Source organism: Ambystoma mexicanum, chromosome 13, assembly GCF_040938575.1.
Source record: "Ambystoma mexicanum isolate Mex_15411 chromosome 13, UKY_AmexF1_1, whole genome shotgun sequence".
NCBI classification, from domain to species: Eukaryota; Metazoa; Chordata; class Amphibia; order Caudata; family Ambystomatidae; genus Ambystoma; species Ambystoma mexicanum.
Window position 1 is genome coordinate 257532727 of NC_090938.1, and position 20214 is coordinate 257552940.

At 45.5% G+C, this 20214-nt stretch overlaps 1 protein-coding gene across 5 annotated transcripts in view; it reads right to left on the reverse strand.

The window, feature by feature from the left end:
- Positions 1-20214, reverse strand: part of LOC138521162 (zinc finger protein 510-like) — a 392105-nt gene that overhangs the window by 89794 nt on the left and 282097 nt on the right. For all 5 annotated transcript variants that reach the window (XM_069633749.1, XM_069633751.1, XM_069633750.1 and 2 more), the window contains 2 exons: positions 2714-2803; positions 1160-1261 (listed from right to left, as the gene is read on the reverse strand). In XM_069633749.1, the coding sequence (XP_069489850.1) occupies positions 1160-1261; positions 2714-2803 (192 nt within the window). The remainder of the gene's footprint in view (positions 1-1159; positions 1262-2713; positions 2804-20214) is intronic.

Below are 20214 nucleotides of genomic sequence, written 5' to 3' on the forward strand. Positions count from 1 at the left end.
TGGCGACAAGAGGGAGGACGTCTGGAGACTCCTGTACTATGAATGGAAAGTCAGCGGCAGCAATGCGTAAACTTCAGATCAGCGGCACTTCATGGTTTCAGCTCCTTGCGGCTCTCGCAAATAGCACCACTGTGGTTCTTGGATACCTTCTTGGACTTTCCTCGCATCAGGGGTCGAGCACTCTTGAGGTGACTCAGGCTTGGTCAGTCCAGCTTCCTGGGAGTCTGGGGGATCTTCCTAGAGTTCGGGTTCGACTTAAAAACAATGCACTCGATCTGGTAATCGGTTCCTGCAGCAGCAATGGAAGTACAGCCAACTCTGAGAGGATGTCCAGACGAGTTCGCTTTGGGGTAGATTGGTCCCAACAACCTAAGGGGAGAAGTCATCCGTTGCAGGGCTTCTCTAGTCGAGGTGAATTCTGAGCTTCAGCACAGCAGCAGGGCTTCACTGGGCAAGCCAACTGTCCAGGAGTTGGGGCAGGCGTCTCTTCAAAGTTCTTCTTCGGATTCCTTTGACCAGTGGTCGACTCTGCCTTCCAAGAAAAAAGCCTCGCCTTTCATGTATGTTTCTCCCATTCATTCGCAGCCTAGTTGTCATTCATACAGCAAGGTGGAATCACCTTTGGGTGCATTCCTGTAACCAAGGGGATTAAGCACAAGGAGTTTCGGCCATCTCCCTCACTTCCTGTCCCTGCCAGACACGCTGGAGCCAGAGGCGGGCTTCACCATTGAATCCTGCCAAAGACAAAACGAACAAATTGTCCAAACTCCCCCTCCCCCCAGGTACCCTATTGTAAGATAGTGTGTGCTGGGTCTAGAAAGTTACAAATGTAAGTAGGCAATTTCACTTCACTGCTCTTGGAAACAGTAGTTTCTCCAAGAGAAGGTATTTAAACCTTTAGGAAATCTAATAGACTTGCCTGTGTCACTGCACTGAAGGTGCTCTGTGACACAATATAAAGATAATGCCTATGGAGTTTTTCAGACTCCAAAGTCAAAAGAAACACAGTATTTAAATCACAGAAAAATACATGAAAGAGTGGGGAAAAAGGTCTCATTCTCTCCAGGTTAGAAATTTAAAAGGTCCTAAAGTCAAGCAAAAGTGCTGGAGGTCTCTAAGGACGAAGGGAATGAGCACTTTACATAATCTCTTGACTTACCAAGGTTTCCTTGCCTCTTCTTTTTCTTAGAGTCTTTTGAATAGGAACCTCCCTGATCGTTAATGTTGAAGGGAGCCACCGGAGGGATACCTTCTGCGCCAACTGCAAAAAATACTTTGAACAATTAACAGAACACAGAAACATATACAATAACATAAAATTACCAATGCCATTACACCATAGTTTTAAATGTGTCATTCATTGTCCTTTTGTAGATGGGAATAATTTGCCAATGTCTTAAAGTGAATAATATATGGATAGTTGCGCTTACTGCCAGACCCCCTCCTGTATTTCCAACATTTTACGAAGGCTGCTCCAGTCCAGATCGTAAGGCTGCTGTAAAGTTACTGCATAATTCAGCTGTAACATTGGAATTTACAATCACTGTTCCATCAAGTGCCTGTGTCCTCTGTTCTCCCAGTTAACCGCCCTATTTCTACTTTGGAAATGGGTGCAGTTTTATAGCGATTATTGTTCCCTTTTGTTTGATTGCTGTTAGAGAGGCCTCTTATATTGTTATTAATTTCTGTGTATCGCCTGTCTCCAATTTATGTCTAGGTCAGGAAGCTGCCTCATAGTTAAAAAATATAGATTTTATTTTCCTTTTTATTGAGAACTGAAATAAAAAATTAAGAGTATAACATAATCAACATACTAGGAATTACATTATGTATTGCACGATAATCAATCAAAAACCAGCATATATGAATTGATAACGTGGTTGAAAATATTGCAAGATAGTTTAAATAAGCAGCATATCGCTATGGGAATAATATAAAAGTTGAAATATATGTGAAATGTTATATGTTTTATGTAGGTCTTCACCTAGACAAATTGATGAGATAAAAAGACGGGATTAAAGTACACGTGAGTGTAGTATTCACAGTGCCTCTCTACATGTCCCTAGAGGATAGCTCAGCGGCAACGTGTTCGCCTTGGAAGCAAAAAGACACGAAGCAATACAGGTTCGATCCCTGGGTCCGCGCTTTGAAACCTCTGGGCATTTAAACGCGTTATAAATACCCAACTATGACAAAACAATTACAATTATGCAACTAAAAAAACAAATAATAACTGTAACAGCGCCTCGATGCCCGCGGGCTGTGTGAGCGCTTTAAAAATGCAAATAAATAAAATAACAAGGTCAGACAGGATCAAGACGGATGCCAATGCTTAAAGTGGTCAGTTAACTTTCTTTATTTCAGGTGAATACATACATGTTTTGCATAACTGAAATGCGAAAATGGGGGACGCACAGCGGCAGGCACCCATGCGTGCGCTTCCACACACGCTCCAGCTTCTACAGCCTGAAACTATACCGAGCCTTGCAGTCACTTTGAATTTCACAGGTGTGTATTGAGGGGCTGGGAAAGCTGTGGGACGATCAAGCCTGCACATGTTTTTTTTTTTCAGACAGTACAGTTTGTGAGGTAGGATTGTTTTTATAGTATTTTCAAATCGCTAGTAATGTTAACATTTGTTTTGTGCATTCAAGTAGGGTGTGCATACAGACCTAGTCATACATTTCACAATAAATTACAATGTATAACCTACCTGAGCGGAGACCTGGGCTGGCATCTCTGCATCTCGCACTTACACGCTTCGGTGCACTATTCTTTCTCCTTGTGTTGAAAGAAGTGGTCCCTGTTGGGGAAGTTAGACATCTGTAGCAGAAAATCAAGGCTGATTCAACATTATGAGACTTCCGATAAAAGAATACATTATGGGAGTCCGATTTGGATTTATTATAATGCTAGTACAAATTTGAGTTCCAAATCATGGAGACAGAGAATGGCTTCTTGCTTTTTAAAGAGAGTGGGTTGCTGGAATAGTCACGTGCATGGCATGTTTTCCTGACCCTATTTTATGCATGGGATATAGCTGAATAAACATCAAAGCTTAGGGGAGGAATAAAGAACAGACAAAAAAGCTAGCCCTCCAGCTGGCCTTTTCACAAACAAATGACATGGAGGTTGAAGTGTCACATAGGGCCGGGCTCTAGGATATCATTGGAAACAATGTCCCCATAAGCGAGTTTGGAGAATATTGGGGAGAAGTTTAGGGCTATTTCCGGTGCCTCAAAGAGGCTATAGCTAGAGAGGTCAAAGCAGGGTGATTTTAAAATGCCCACACTCCCATCATGATGCTTCCTTCTCCACCAATACAAAGAAACAAAGTAATTCACAGTTGGCTTTGGCTGCCAGGCAGGCCTACAGTGGCCAATAGGGCAATGGTCTAAGATCCAGTCCGACGGAGTGGGATAGTTTTATGGGCTCATGTGTGTGCCTCTTAAATGACTTGGTAACTGCACAAATGGTCATTTTAATAAATGTTTGCCACCTTCACCACAGTTCAATCTGTGTCTGTCAGGAGCCATTTATTGAAAATTGTAGTGAAAAACTTTGAGATTTCTTGATGGCCACACGTTCTCCCCAGCCTTGAAAGTACTTAATGCAGAAGCTTCCCCTGCAGCCCTGTATGGGGCCTAATTATAGGCAATGTCAATCATCATTGACTCACAGTAAATGTAAAAACAAATTTGCAACATATTCTTTTCTGTCCCAAATCAGCACATACTACCCCTGTAAGATTAGAGCTAGCAAACTAACATCAGTTAGCAATTTTTCCTGCAATGAAGGAACTTTGGGAAAATTTATCCTCCGTCCCTGATAAACCAGGCTTTTGAAAAACTGCCATCAGGAACAGACAATTTTGAACAAGGACGCTAGGTTATTGTGTGCCTTGATAACATGGGGTATGAAGGACTGTTAGGCAAGAATTGATGTAGTAACCCTTTGTAAGACTACACAAATCACGTGTCCTCTTGGTATTAGGTAACCCACCTTTTTTTATAGGCCTTTACTACACAAGTTGGTGGTGTGACTGAGCAGCAAGGCTTAGCTCAAGTGGGGTAAATGTGAGCTGTAGAGCTGTAGCAATGAAATTCACAAATACAAGTAGCCAAGTAACACTTATAGTCAACGTTTCAGTTATAAATAGTTATTTATTTAACATCAGTTTTTAAATAAGCATTCTTTTAAAAGGGCAATATATGTAACAATCAAAAATACTTTAAAATACTTTTCCAGAAGCAACAAAGTAGATACTCTTTAGAGATACTTTTTACACACTTCCTACACCCTGAAGTGACTTCACTAACTAGGACAGTTTGTGGCATTTATATATCACTAGTACACTTTGTAGATTCTGAGGTTTGTTGAAAGGAAAGGTTAAGGGAAGGAAAAAGGTTAAACAGGTTCTCAGAGCATGTGAGCATTAAATCTTCCAATGAAGTCTAGACAAACCTTTCCCACCAATAATAGTTTAAAACCAAGTTATCACCTCTGAGGGACAATAAATATCAAAGTCAAGTTGACTAGAACAGTCTGCAGGGAGCTAGGACCGCCAAAGTCATTTGGAGCACAGTCTATGGAGCTGAGGCACTTCTTAGATAACAAAGTCTTGCAAAATGTTTGTTGAAGAAAAATCACTGTAGGGTCACAAGCTGTTACACTTGTGAAGGTTAGAGCTGGAATCAACTCTAGCAAAGTAGCTACTGCAAGTCTCAACTGAGAAGAGCAAAGCTAAAGACACTGAGGTAAGTACCCCAAGTCGGAACAGTACCTTTGGTTAGAAGAAGAGTGGTCCAGCTGGCTTCAGTCTGGTTGCATTGATGCAGATCCTGGGTTCCTGGGCCTCAGTCGTGGGGACAAGAGGGAGGACATCTGGAAGACTCCTTCGGCAGCAATTCGCTACAGGCTCTTTTCGGATCAGCAGCACTTCACACTTTCAGCGCTCGGTAAACAGCACCACCGCAGATCTTGGACACTGGTTGGGCTTCATTCACTCCTTAAGTCCTGCACTCTGGTGAGCAGACTCTAGCTCTGGTCGTCCTGATTCTGGAAGGTCTTGGGGAGACTCCTGGAGCTTCTGGCCGGCTTGCAGACGTTGCATTCGACTATGGATTTCTCTACCCCTGGCACTCGGTTCCTGCAGCAGCAAAAAAGTACTGCTAGTTGGAAGATGGTCCAGTGGAGTTCATCTCGAGGTTAGTTGGTCCCACTAAGCCAAGGGAAGAAGTCGTCCCTTCCGGAGCTTCTCTTGATGATCAGAAAAGGGAGTTTCAGCACAACAGCAGGACTTCACCGAACAATTCAAAGGTCCAGGAGGATGCAGAAAGCTTTGTTCACGGTTTCTTCGTCGGATGTTCTTCCCAGTGGTCAACTGCCTGTAGTCCCAAAACACTCACCTTTTAAGCAGGTTTCTCCCATTCATGTACAGCCTAGCTGTCACTCAAAGAGCAGGGTGGCTGTCCGGAAAGGATAGCCAGCCAGCCAATCAGGACTGGGTGCATTCAGGCATTCCTAAAGACAAAGAACAGGGCAATTTCAGGAACCTCCCTCACTTCCTACCCTTCCAGACACACTGGAGCCAGAGGCAAGTTTCAGTACCGAAGCCCGCCAAAGGTAAAACGAACAAAGGGCTCAAACCCAAGAAAGACCTCACAACAGAAAATATTGAAAAAAGAATACCGGGGCCATTTTGACAAAATGGCCACCCATAGGTGCTATACTGCAGCTGAGGATTCAGCCTGCGTTAAAAAAGCACAATGGTAGGAACATTAAACCACTGCCACCAGCCATTTAAAGCCACATAAGATGTGTGCTGGACCCACAAAGAGAAAAGGTAAGTAAATTCAATTTCACTTTACTATTCTTGGAAACAGTAGTTCACACAAGAACATTTATTTAAACCTTATAGGAAATCTAAAGGATTTCTCTGTGAAACTGCACTGAAGGTGCTGTGTGTCACCATACACAAAGTAGATGCCTATGGAGTTTGTCAGACTCCAAAAACAAAGGAAACACATAATCCAAATCAGGTCAAAACACATGAGAGTGAGAAAAAGGTCTCACTCACTGCAGGGTTAAATGAAAAAGTCCTAAAGTCCAGCAAAAGAGCTGGGGTCCCTATGGTTGAAGGAAATTAGCACATAAATGAGAATTATCCCTAACAAGGACCATATTACAAGACTAAATAATAAACATTTATAGCAAGCCTCGGATGTCACATTACTCCATGGTGTTTGGTAGCTCCTAGGGTCTGGTACACAGGGAACGGTTTCGATGGTTCGTGACTGATTACCGACCATCTTCTTCTGTAGGTGGACCTACAGCCTTGGGACCGAGCAGGCTGCAGCTTTTCAGTGCCCGCCCCGATTTTCCTCAGGATCCACTTGCAGCCTGTCATCGCTGCCCTACTAAGAGGACAGACACTATTCAGTAGCACATGAAGATTGATCTTGTCCTGAAGAAGATGGTCGGTAATCAGTCACGAACCATCGAAACCGGTCGACCTCACCTGTTGTGGCTCCACCACAACATTTTCTGATACCCCCAAGACCAACAGGGGTTACTGCATGAAATTGAGAGAAAACCCAAAAAGCATGGGTTTTCCCATCCCACAACAAGTGGGACAGTGCATTTTTTAGTGATAATTTGGTATCATGGCAATCACCCTCTGGGCAACCACCCTTTTGCAAGGAACTCTCTAGTCATTAGTGTTAAAATAAAGTTACATGACTATTCCAATGCCTCAATCTTTGCAGTTGTGACCGCTAGCTGCCTAGATTTAAGAATACGAGATTGAATTCCCCTCTCGCACTCTCACATATTTGTGCTGGTTGCCCTCACTTTCACCCCGCATCAGACCAGCTTCTTACCCTGTGTCCAAGAGAACAGGACCACGGTCAATATAAATATCATTAGTTGTTTGGTCTTGCCCTTACCGGCAAGTTGATGAACCTTTTCCCCAGCAAACCGTTCCCTGTGTACCAGTATCTCCCTACGGTTTGGGAAGGCAGTTGCCACTCTGGCTCTCTGAGCTATAATTTACCGTGTTGTTTCTTTCAGCTCCTATGGTCTCACATCTTTTTAAACATTTATAGGTTTTAATTGGCTTTTACATTTGTATTATTGCTTTTGAAAACTACCGTTGAACAAATAAAACCTATTGATTGATATTAATGAACTAAAGCCCTTTTTATAAAAAATGTTGTTCATCGTGTTTCCTTTTGAGTTATTGCAAATCATGGCAGTTACCAAAAGGTGAAAAAGGTGTTCCTCCGACAGTTGTCCATTTTGTCCAAACAACAGGAAGTATCTCTGCTACTTTCTCTTAATTTGACAAACCTATTGCGATATAAGGTTGAAATAGCTGAAGTCATGCTTAAAGGAGTGTAGCGTTAGATACCTAGATGAGGCCCCTACATTTTGCTAGCAGACCAACTAGAAGCATGTGAATCATTTGTTAATATTCACAAACTATATAGAATATGTCTATATTAGGGGAACAAAGTTAATATCGGTTGTAATCCGAGATGTTTGTTAAGATTTTTTGTATGAACTTGAATTTGTGACTGTATCCTCTTGTACATGGTTTTTCATGTTTTTTAAATTAAATATCTATGTTATTTTGATTTATACCGCGCACCGCTAGCACCCAGGGGCAGTCTCCAGTCACTTGCGTGGCACTGGAAGAACAGGGGAGTGGGGAGGTTAGTGAGGAAAGGATGAGAGGATAGGTTCAGTAACAGGAGGAACTGGCATCGGTGAGTGTTATTTTGCATGTGGGAATTGGTGCGGAAGGCCCTATACTTTGTAACTGTATAATTATAATTAGTTATTTATAACGTGCTTACCACCCAGAGGTTTGTAAGCATTTACCCCGGGATCGAACCTGTGTTGCTCGATTGCGTCTTGCTTCCACAACGAGCGCGTTGCCTCTGAGCTCTTCTCCTGGTCCTGGGTACGACTCAGTGCCTCTGGTGTGTACTAGTGTTTGTGTTAGTGTGTTGTGTGGTGTTGGGGTGGGTTGTGCCCACTAGTTAGTGTCCATAAAGGATCCAGAGTCACGCGTGGCCCTAGCTGTAAGAATATCTGGTGTCTTGGTGTGTACTTGCCTGTTGTCGATTTTATGGACTACGTGGGGTTGGTCACTCAAGGTGTGCTTCCAGCATCTCAGAGGTGGTGGGTGTGAACATAGAATTGGTTATTGGTTTGTTTTTGTCTAGTGTGGCTAGCCCAAGGTCTGGAGTAGTAGCGTTGGTTATGTTGGCGGAAGGGGGAGTGGGTTAGTAATTCTGTCAGAGCATCTGGTGTGCCTCTTTGGTTGCCACCTGTTATTGTTGCTGGTGTCCCTTTGTGGCTGTCATTGTCTGTTGAATAACCAGGTTTGAGTTGTTCCCTGAAGGTAATGTGGTCTTCTGTGGTTCGAATGTATTTGGGCGTGGTGTTCCAGAGGTTAGCAATTAGACGTGAGAACGCTGTTCCACCAAATTTCCCTTTTTTGTAATGTTTGCCTCTACTTGTAGATTGTTGCTGGATCGTAGGCCCCTTCTTGTCCGGTACCGGCTAATCTCGTTTTGGAGGAATTCAGCTCCTTATCCGTGTAAGGCTTTGTAGGTGATGCATAGTGCTTTGAATTTTATTATTCTTTTTATGGTAACCAGTGTAGGCTTTCAGTGCTGGTGTGATGTGGTCTCTTCTGTTTAGTCTTAATAGGATACTGGCTGCTGTATTTTGCACTCTTTGGAGTTTCTTGGTATATCTTTCCAGCATTCCTAGGTAGAGGCTGTTTGCGTAGTCAAATCTTGTGAGTATCAGGGATAGGATTGTGAGGGTTCTGTGAAGGAAGGAGAGGTAGAGGAGTAATCCTCAAGAGTAGTCTTAGGAGGAAGAATCATTTATTGGTGATTGCGTTGACTTGCGGTTGCACGGATAGTCCGTTGTCCATTAGTATTCCTAGGTTATTTACTACAATGGTAGTCTCCGGCTGCGTTCCCATGCCTGGCCAGTCCAGTTGTGGGTTCCCTCCGTCGAATCCTGTGGGCGAGAGCATTATTTCTGTTTTTGCCAGGTTCAGTTTAAGGTTGTTTGTTGAGATCCAATTGTAAATGTCTGTGAGGAAGTTGAGGCAGTTATTCTGTTCCTGGGTTCTGTTTGTTTTCACAATCAGTTGCGTGTCGTCTGCGTAGTTGCATGCAGTAAGTCCATAGGTTTGTATGATTTTCCTCAGTGGGCACATGTAGATGTTGAAAAGCAGAGGAGAGAGACTGGATCCCTGAGGGATTCCGTCCGCAGGATATATTTTTGGTGTTTGAGGTGAACAGTGGTAGGTAGGTTCTTTCGGTTTGTTAGGAATGAGGTAAGCCACTTTAGTGCAGATTCCAGTGTTGTGTGGCTGATTTTGTCAAATGCCACGGATAGGTCCAGTAGTATTAGGGCCGATTAGGCGTTGCCGTCTGTGTTTATTTTCAGGCCGTCCCATATTCATAAGAATGTTGATTCTATTACTCTCATTGGTCTGAAGCCAACTTTTAACCTGTCGAGTATTCTGTTTGTTTCGATGTATTTAAGTAGGATCTTGTATATATGGCTCTCCAGGATCTTTGCCGGGTAGGGCAGGTTGGATATCGGTCTGTAGTTGCTCGGGTTTTCTGCGCTTTCGGATTACTTTTTTACCAGTGGTTTGATGTATGCTGATTTGAAGGCAGGCGGTACTATTCCTCTTTTGAGTGATAGATTAATTAGGTTCCAGAAGTTAGTTACCAGGGTTCTGTGGTTGAGGATACCTTTGAAGAGGGCAGGGTGCAGAAATCCATTGGGGATCCTGCAAGGTTGGTGTCCTTGATCAGCGTGGCAAAGGTTTCTTCTGTGATTGTTTCTAGGCAGGCGAGTTTTGCTGTAGTCAGCGTTTCGCCCAGTGTCTGTGGTCCGGCAGGTGTGGTTGTATTTGCATGGGGTGTATTGATGGTCGCGTGGATTGTGCCTACTTTTGATCTCAGATGGTTGGTGATGTTGTCACAAAGTGCTTGTGTCAGGATGGTGGAATTCTTGAAGGATGAGGGTTTTTAATCTCTTTGATGATTTTGAAGAGCTCTTTCTGTGGATTGTTCGCCGATTCTATTCTTACGGCGTAATAGTTTCTTTTTTGCTTTGAGGACTGCCGATTTGTACAGTTTGAGCGGTCTTTGGTATTTTATTTTGTATTGTCGGTTGTAATGTTCTCTCAATTTTTTTTCCATTTTATATTTTTTTAATTAATTCTTTCAGTTCTACTGTGAACCATTTTGCTGTAAGTTTTTTTGGTGTTACTTTGATTGTTTTGCTGGTGCCAGCTTGTCTAGGGCCTTGGTGATCCACCTGTTGAGTGTGTTTTCTGTTGTGTCTACATTTGTTTCAGTGGGTTCTGTTCTGCTTGAGAGGGTCGAGTCTAAAAGGTTTGTTAGGGCTTCTAGGTCTAGGTTCTTCCAGTTTCTTTTCTTGTTGGCATGGAGTCCCTTTCTGGCCGTTCGGCGAGTTTGGTGTGTGATGTAGAATGGAATGAAGTAGTGGTCGTTCCATACCATCAGTTTAGGGAGCGCAGATGCGCATAGTCCTTCTCTGCAAAAAACTGCATTCACGGGTGTATCCGGTGTTGTGGGTAGATGCATTTACTATTTGCTTGAAATGCAAAGTTTCCTGGAGTGCACAGAGCGCGTTTTCTGTGGATTCATTTTCTTTCTCGAACTAGATGTTGAGGTATCTCAGTATGACTAGGTTGTCGTGGTAGGGTGATGAAATGGCGGCTGTGCCCGCTAATTTTGTTGTAAAGTTGGGGTCGTCAGATGTTGGTTTGTAGATCAGGAGGATTACTATGTTGGTTTGGTTGTTGAGTTCCCTCTTGATGAGGAGGGATTCACAGTCTTCTACGTCGGTTGTGTGGAGTTGAGAAGCTCAGATGTGTTCTTTGTGTATGATTGCAATTGAGCCTCGTCTTTGGTTTTCTCTGTTGGCGTGTATTAGTTTAAAGTTGCCCGCTATGGCTTCATTCGCAATGGCTTTGTAGTTCTCCGACAACCAGATTTCAGTAAGAAAGAGAGCGTCTGTGCCTCCTTCGCTTAGAAGGTCATGGATTTCTATTGAGTGTTTTGCCATGTATCTAATGTTAAGAAGGCTACAATGTAGTTTGTTTGATTTTGTTGTTGTTTTTATTGTTGTTTGTATTGTTGGTTGGTTTTCCGTTGCCGGTGGTTCTCTCCTGGCTGTGCCTGTTGGGAGGTGGAGTTATTTGGTGGTTGGTATCTTCATCGAGTAGACTGATAAGGTTGATGGCACAGTTGGTTGGTTTGTTTCCGGCTGGTGGATTATGCTCGTACCCATCCGTTGTTCCAATCTTTGGTGATCTAGGGCGCGTAGAAGGTAATGGATTCCAGTTTGTCCCCGATTGTGGTTGTGGTATTATCCACAGTGTAGTCTGGGTTGGGGTGGTTTATCAATTGTCATGTTACTTTGGCGTCCTGGTGGGGTCTGTATTGGTATTGCATATTGTCAGCCGGTTTGTTGTTGCTGGTCCGTCTTTGCTTACCACCCAGTCGTATGTGGAGATTTAGCGAACAATGTAGTCTGTCTTTGCTCTGTTCTTTGTATGTGTCCTCAGTGTAACGCTCACCTGGTTCCCACGGAGGCGCGGCGTCGAAGGCGCAGAACTCTGAAGATGGACAGGAAGGGCCCCTCTATTCTGGCTTCCCTGGCTCGTTGGATACCCTCCTGTGCGTGAAAAGGGAGTATTACCAACTGTGGAACAATGCTCAAGCCTCCCACTCCCTTCCAACCCTCCACGATACCTCCTCCACGATTCCCCGTGAAGCCTCACCTTAGGGTTTGGAAGGATGAGCTCTCCATCCTGCTTCTGATGCAGGGGCGCGTTGAAACCCAGTTACTTCACTGGATTGAGGATTGATGGGAGTTCAGGTAAGCTTGACTGTTCAGGTAAGGCGCTGTAAAAGTTCTGTTCAAAAGTTCAAGCTTAATAATAATGTTTGTTGTCTAATTGCAGCAAGCGCTAATGCTTATGTCTTTTTCCCCTTAGGGGCCGGGGTTCGGAGTGCCGGAGATATGGCGCCGACCCGAAGTGAAACAGTTCTGGATGAGCGCTCAGGTAATGTCTTTGCATTCGCTCATTCAATGTCTTTGTCTTTTTTCCCCATAGGGGCCGGGGTCTGGAGATGCCAGGAAGCGGCAGGACCCGAAATGCAGTGGGAATAATCCAACAGGTAAGACTTAAAAGGAAACTGAGCTTTCCTTATTCCTTTTCTCCCTCTCACCTTTGTTCTTGTCTTTTTTCCTATAGGCGCCGGGGCGTAGCTGAATCCGGAAGATCGCTGCTGAAGATGGAAGCGCCTTGCAAAGGTGAGTAAAATGCAGCGCTGCAGCGATCGAAACAAAATGCCTTTAAAATGATGTCTTCCTATTCAGGGCCGTTGGAGAAATGACTCCGGGATGCAGATTTAGCAGGTAAGGGCTTTTCTTCTCCTATTCTCTTCCTTTCTCCCCTTGCAGGTGTTCCAGGGTGCTGGCAGACGTGGCTGAAGTCAGGATGCAGGAGCTGACACGGTGAGCGTCCAGCTGCTAGGTGCAGAACAACGCGAAGCACGTGTGGCTGTTCGGGTGGGGTTTAAATAGCCTTGGAAGAAGTTCCTGGTATGTATCCTTCCACCAATCAGGTATGTATCCTTCCCCGACCACACCCGGGTGGTGAAGTAGTCCTACAGGTAAAGTAGTCCCATTCAGGCCTCCAGAGGGCCTGGATGAAGCAGCAAGGTCTGCATCAGGTAAGTGTGCACCCAAGCACTTAAACACATATCCTCTTCTATGGGGTCCGCTATGAGCCTGGCGCCTAAGGCGCCAGGACTGAGTCCAAATGGCCCCGACTTGGGCCCGCTGAGACTTCCCTGGGGAAAATGATGTCTGCCTCTGGGGTTGCTGGGCCCGGCCTGGCTCCTTGGAGGTAGGCATCATGACAGTACCCCCCCTCAAGGCCCCTCCCAAGGTCTTTTCCTCCGGGGGTTTTGGTTTGTGCGGGAATCTTCGATGGAATCGTTGAATTAATCGTGGTGCGTGAACATAGTTACTGGGTTCCCAAGATCTTTCCTGAGGTCCATATCCTTTCCAATCAACAAGATAGAAGAGTTTCGACTTAACTATCTTGGAATCTAAAATGTCTTTCACTTCGAATTCTAATTCTCCATCAATTTGGACAGGGCCTGGGGGCTCAGACAGTCTGGTTCCAGGTTGTACTGGTTTTAGAAGAGATGCGTGAAAAACGGGATGAATCCGCATGTTGGATGGTAAATCGAGTTTAAAGGCCACTGGGTTGATAATAGCTTTGATGGGGTAAGGCCCAATGAATCTGGGATTAAAAGTTCGCTGACCCTTGAGGGGTAGATGTTTAGTTGCTAGCCATACCTGATCTCCTACTTGGTAAGGAGGAGTTTTACTTCGGTGCAAATCAGCGTTTTCTTTATACTTTTTCTTGGCTTGCTGTAAGTGGGTTGTAGCTTCTTTGAAGGCTTGGGTTATTGTGGAATGTAGGTGATTTACTGCAGGCATCTCCAGGGTCAGAGGTGGATCTAGGTCAGAGGTCCGAGGATGGTGACCATACAGGGTATAAAAAGGAGTCTGTCCGGTTCCAGAATGCACTGAATTGTTGTATGCATATTCTGCAATCCAAAGGATGTCTTTCCAATTTAACTCGGATTGGTGTAACATGCACCGCAGATATTGCTCGAGAGTCTGATTGGTTCTCTTGGTTTGTCCTTCGGTCTGGGGGTGGTGGCTGGTGGATAACCGCACGTCTATTTGTGCTAGTTGGCAACATTTCTTCCAAAAGTGGGAGATAAATTGACTTCCATGGTCTGAGACTAATATGGAAGGGAAACCATGTAACCGCACTATATTTTCCATAAATTCCTTGGCCAAGGTGGAAGCTGACGGCAATCCTTTTAAAAGGGATAAAATGGGCCATTTTGGAGAATAGATCCACTATTACGAGAATCGTGTTGTACCCACCACAAGGAGGCAGGTCAGTTATAAAGTCCATTGACAGGGTGTGCCAAGGTGCTGGTGGAATGTCCAAAGGTTGAAGTAGGCTGGCTGGCCTTTTCTTTTGACTCTTATTTTGGGCACAGATTCCGCAAGACAACACAAATGACTTTATGTCTTTTCTCCAAGAAGGCCACCAGAAGTGGCGTTTGATCTTTTCTTCTGTTTTCGCGATACCGGGGTGTCCTTCCATTAATGATTCATGATGACGGGTAATGACAAGTTCCTGCAATTCTTTACTTGGCAGAAATAACCGCTCTTGGAAGTAGGGTAAATCATCCTTAACGGTGTAGTGAGGACCCTTTTGACTCCATTCCAGTAAGGCAGAAGAGTCAAAAAGCTGTTTTACTGGAGCTTGGATGTCCTCAATGGTTTGCAATGAAGTCAAGCCCAGAATTCTTTGTTCCGGTATGATTGGCACTAAACTCGAATTGGGTTCTTCCATGCCTATCCGGGATAAGGCATCTGCCTTACCATTCTTGCAGCCAGGGCGATAGGTAATTACAAAATCAAATTCCGCAAAGAATAAAGCCCATCGGAGTTGTCGCGAAGATTGAGCTTTGGCCGTCTTTAAATACTGCAAATTTCTGTTGTCCGTAACTACGGTGATGGTGTGTCTTGCACCGAGAAGATAGTGACGCCAAGCCTTGAAAGCTGATTTAATAGCCAGTAGTTCTTTGTCGGTAATTGCGTAATTGAGTTCAGGTGGAGAGAATTTTCTGGACCAAAAGGCTACAGGGTGTAGTTGGTTAGTTTCTGGGTCTCTTTGCGACAGGACAGCTCCCATGGCCGAACTGGATACATCTGTTTCCACGATGTAAGGGAGATCTGTGCGCGGGTGCTTCAATACAGGTGCAGAGGTGAATTTGGTTTTCAGGTCCTGAAAGGCTTGTTCAGCCTCAAGAGTCCATTCAAAGCGTTTATTTTTCTTTAGGAGAGCTGTGATGGGTTGAACAGTTCGAGAAAATTCCGGGATGAACCTTCGATAGAAATTGGCAAAGCCAAGCATGCTTTGCACTCCCTTCACAGAGCTAGGAGATGGCCATTTGAGAATGGCGTCCACTTTCCGCGAGTCCATTCGGATTCCTTGAGGTGTCAGGATGAATCCGAGAAACTCCACTTTTGTGGTATGAAAAACGCATTTTTCGAGCTTGGCAAATAATTTGTGCTGGCGCAATTTCTCAAGAACTGCCCTAACATGGTTTCTGTGATCAGATTCTGAGGAGGAATACACCAGTATGTCGTCAATATAAACGATGACACAAACATCGATAAGTTCCCGAAGAACATGAAGTACTGAAAGGCGGCAGGTGCGTTGCACAAACCGAAGGGCATTACTTGATATTCGAAGAGCCCAAATTTGGTGCGGAATGCAGTCTTCCACTCGTCGCCCTCTTTTATACGTACCAGGTGGTAAGCTCCTCGGAGATCTAGCTTGGTGTACACACGAGCATCTTTTTACTTGGTCGATAAGCTCAGGTATCAGGGGCAAAGGGTAACGATTCTTAATCGTTATCTGATTTAGGGCGCGGTAGTCAATACAGACCCTAAGGTCTCCTTCCTTTTTAGGTACGAAGAACAAAGCGGAAGAGACTGGTGACTTTGATGGGCGAATGAAGCCATTGGCCAGGTATTGATCCAAATACTGGCGCAAATGCAGGTTCTGAGGTTCAGTAAGAGCATAAATCCTACTACAAGGTAGTTGTGCATTGGGTACCAAGTCGATTTGGCAATCGTAAGATCGATGGGGAGGTAAGGTGTTAGCCTGCTCTTTCTGAAAAACGTCTTGGAATTCTTGGTATTCAGATGGTAGCTGTACAGGGGTGGAAGTTACAGAGGCTAGACCCATAGCTGGATTCCTTGGGTAACAGGTTGGTTCACAATCAGGAAAAGTTATCTTCTTTGCTCGCCAGTCTATTCTCGGATTATGTGTTTCTAACCAAGGGATACCAAGAAGTACTTGAAATTGTGGGGCCTTGATCACATCAAACACGATTGCTTCCCGATGTCCGTCCTGACCCACCAGAGTGATTTCAACTGTGGAATGCGTTACAGGCCCTGAGGCTATTTCGGTTCCATCAACTGTAGTAATTACATCTTGGGTTACTTTTGGGCGGAGAGGAAGCTTAATCCTGGGAGCCAATTCACGGTCTACGTAATTTCCAATAGCTCCACTGTCTATGTATGCTTTTATAGCATGCAACTGCTGAGGCTGTTTTGGGTTCACAAGCACCATTGGCATGACAAAATGCGAGGTCAAAGAGTTTGTTTTCAAGCTCGGCAAGCTGACCCCTACGCTTGTCGGGCTAGGTCGTTTCCCGAACCAGGTGTCAATAACTCGTTATCAGTGGCTCCAACCACCTTCTTGGGTGGTTTAACTGGACAACTTTGAAGAAAGTGACCGGAAGTTCCGCAATACAGACAAAGTTGCATTTGTCGCCTTCTCTCTCGTTCCTTCTGCGTTAATGGTCCTTTAACACTGCCAATTTGCATAGGTTCGGAAACGTCAGTACTCTTGGAGTTAACGTGGGTCTTGATAGGTACTCTGGTTTCATACTTGAGCCGATCTGCTTTTCTATTTTGAAGTCTGTGATCAAGTTGAACCACTAAGTCTATGTAGTCTGCGCAGGCCTGGGGTGGATCTACTATCTGAGCTATAACATCTTTAAGCTCTCCGCGCAGGCCTCGATGAAACAATGTGATCCTTTTATTTTCAGGCCATCCCGTTTCCACAACTAGTCTATTAAAGGTGGCGATATAGGACAAAAGATCCTGATTACCTTGTCGTAAGGATAACAGTTCGTTGTCAAGGGCCTGTCCCTGCGAGTGTCGAGCGAACAATCTTTCCATGCTGGCCTGGAAGCCCTGGAAATCCCGGAGAATGGGATCATCCTGATTTACCAATGGAATAGACCAATCGGCAGCACAGCCACTGAGGTAAGATAGTACAAAGGCTACTTTGGTCTGGTCGTTGGGGAAGGCCCCGGGCCTGCATAAAAAGTGTAAACGGCATTGGTTCATAAAAACGGCATATTTCTTGGGATCCCCGCAAAACGTTCCGGCGGGGCCAAAGGCATGTGTCCAGGTAGATTGATTTGTACCGGGTTATTCGAACCCATTGTTGTAGAAATATCTCCGGAAACAGGTAAAGGAGTGTGCTCTGCCTGGCCCTGCAATAACCTTTTGGCCAGATCATCAGTTCTTTCCTTGGATAGGATTAGTTCCCTTCTGAGAGCATTAGTCTCCTGGCGGGCTGAGTGCACTTCTGCCTGTAATTCCCCTAAAAGATGGGCCAGCTGATCTGTCTCGGAAGTCTCCATAGCGCCCAGGTGGGAAATTGTGGTAAGGCTTCGCGTTCTGTAACGCTCACCTGGTTCCCACGGCGCAGAACTCTGAAGATGGACAGGAAGGGCCCCTCTATTCTGGCTTCCCTGGCTCGTTGGATACCCTCCTGTGCGTGAAAAGGGAGTATTACCAACTGTGGAACAATGCTCAAGCCTCCCACTCCCTTCCAACCCTCCACGATACCTCCTCCACGATTCCCCGTGAAGCCTCACCTTAGGGTTTGGAAGGATGAGCTCTCCATCCTGCTTCTGATGCAGGGGCGCGTTGAAACCCAGTTACTTCACTGGATTGAGGATTGATGGGAGTTCAGGTAAGCTTGACTGTTCAGGTAAGGCGCTGTAAAAGTTCTGTTCAAAAGTTCAAGCTTAATAATAATGTTCGTTGTCTAATTGCAGCAAGCGCTAATGCTTATGTCTTTTTCCCCTTAGGGGCCGGGGTTCGGAGTGCCGGAGATATGGCGCCGACCCGAAGTGAAACAGTTCTGGATGAGCGCTCAGGTAATGTCTTTGCATTCGCTCATTCAATGTCTTTGTCTTTTTTCCCCATAGGGGCCGGGGTCCGGAGATGCCAGGAAGCGGCAGGACCCGAAATGCAGTGGGAATAATCCAACAGGTAAGACTTAAAAGGAAACTGAGCTTTCCTTATTCCTTTTCTCCCTCTCACCTTTGTTCTTGTCTTTTTTCCTCTAGGCGCCGGGGCGTAGCTGAATCCGGAAGATCGCTGCTGAAGATTTAAGCGCCTTGCAAAGGTGAGTAAAATGCAGCGCTGCAGCGATCGAAACAAAATGCCTTTAAAATGATGTCTTCCTTTTCAGGGCCGTTGGAGAAATGACTCCGGGATGCAGATTTAGCAGGTAAGGGCTTTTCTTCTACTATTCTCTTCCTTTCTCCCCTTGCAGGTGTTCCAGGGTGCTGGCAGGCGTGGCTGAAGTCAGGATGCAGGAGCTGACACGGTGAGCGTCCAGCTGCTAGGTGCAGAACAACGCGAAGCACGTGTGGCTGTTCGGGTGGGGTTTAAATAGCCTTGGAAGAAGTTCCTGGTATGTATCCTTCCACCAATCGGGTATGTATCCTTCCCCGACCACACCCGGGTGGTGAAGTAGTCCTACAGGTAAAGTAGTCCCATTCAGGCCTCCAGAGGGCCTGGATGAAGCAGCAAGGTCTGCATCAGGTAAGTGTGCACCCAAGCACTTAAACACATATCCTCTGCTATGAGCCTGGCGCCTAAGGCGCCAGGACTGGGGTCCGCTATGAGCCTGGCGCCTAAGGCGCCAGGACTGAGTCCAAAGGGCCCCGACTTGGGCCCGCTGAGACTTCCCTGGGGAAAATGATGTCTGCCTCTGGGGTTGCTGGGCCCGGCCTGGCTCCTTGGAGGTAGGCATCATGACAGTCAGGCCGTCTGGCCTGTTCTTGGGGTTTCCTTATTTCTGTTGTCTATTTTGGCTTCTTTGTCTTTCTTGTGGCGGAGAATGGTGCTCTGGTTGTGGGTTGTATTCCTTTGAGTGGGCATCCTCTTTAGATTGGTGTGTTTCCTGGTCCTTGGGGTTTAATCTTCGCTGTTTGTGGTTAGTTGCTGCTTGTAATTGATGAGGTTGTGGTTGTTGAGCCATGGATTGTAGAACCATGGGTTGTAGAGCCTCGTGGTTCGGTCATTTACTGACAAATCCTTTGTGGTTCTGATGTGGTTTTTGGTGTTTATCTTGAGGGTCTTTTGGTTGTGGTTGTTGAACTAGGAGTAGTAAACCCTTGCGATTTGGTCATTTGCTGGTATTTCCTTTCTGGCTCCGTTGTGTTTTTTTTCTCCTTTTTTTGTTTTTTATCTTGGGGGTCCTTTGGTTAATGTCGTGAAAGAGGGCGGGCTGCGCGGCTAGCTAGCCGTTGGGGTGGTACAGACCTGGTGGTTCAAGTGCAGAGGGGAGGGCGTTGGGATGAGGACTCTGCTGATGGGCTGAGGACAACCCAGATTTGGGGCGTTGTGCTAGGTGGGAGAGCTGGTTTATCCAAATCTGCGATGGGCGGAGTTGTCTGGGTTGGAGCGACAGCTATTACCCAAAAGGGCACCTGCACCTTAGCTACCAGGGGTTGTGGCGGGGCCCAAGCTGGGGCACAGCAGCATTATTTAGCTTGGGGATACCTGGTAATTGGGTGAAAGCCTAGGATTGCGGTCACAGCCATACAAAAAGTGGATGCCTAGCTTTAGGGTACCTAGCAGATGGGACAGAAGCTCAGATTTGAGGACACAGCAGCAATGCCAGGAATGGCTAACAAACACAGTTGGCCTAAATGCCAGATATGGCTACCTGCAATGTAGTAATCTCAAATCTAGTAACAGCTAGATTTGGGACACCTGGATAGAGTAGCAAGGGGCCAAAGTGCAGGCACAACAGCAAATGCAGTGACCCCCGGCCCTGGACAACTGGACAGAGGCAGAAGGGCCCAAAATCGGGGCACAACAACAGAAGCAACACCTGGACAGAGGAGAATGGCCTAAAATGGGGTACGACAGTAAATTCAGTAACGCCTAGATTTGGGAAAACTGGATATGGGGAGAATGGCCTAAAATGGGGGGACAACAGTACATTCTGTAACACTTAGAGTTTATGATGTACCAAAACAATCTGGATAAATGCAAGATACGGCTGACTAACACAGTCTTGCTAAATGCGAGATATGGCTGACTAACGCAGCAGGCTAAATGCAAGATATGGTGACTAACGCAATCTGGCTAAATGTGAGTTATGGCTGACTAACGCAATCTGCCCAATCAGGGATCAGGGATGGAGCGGGC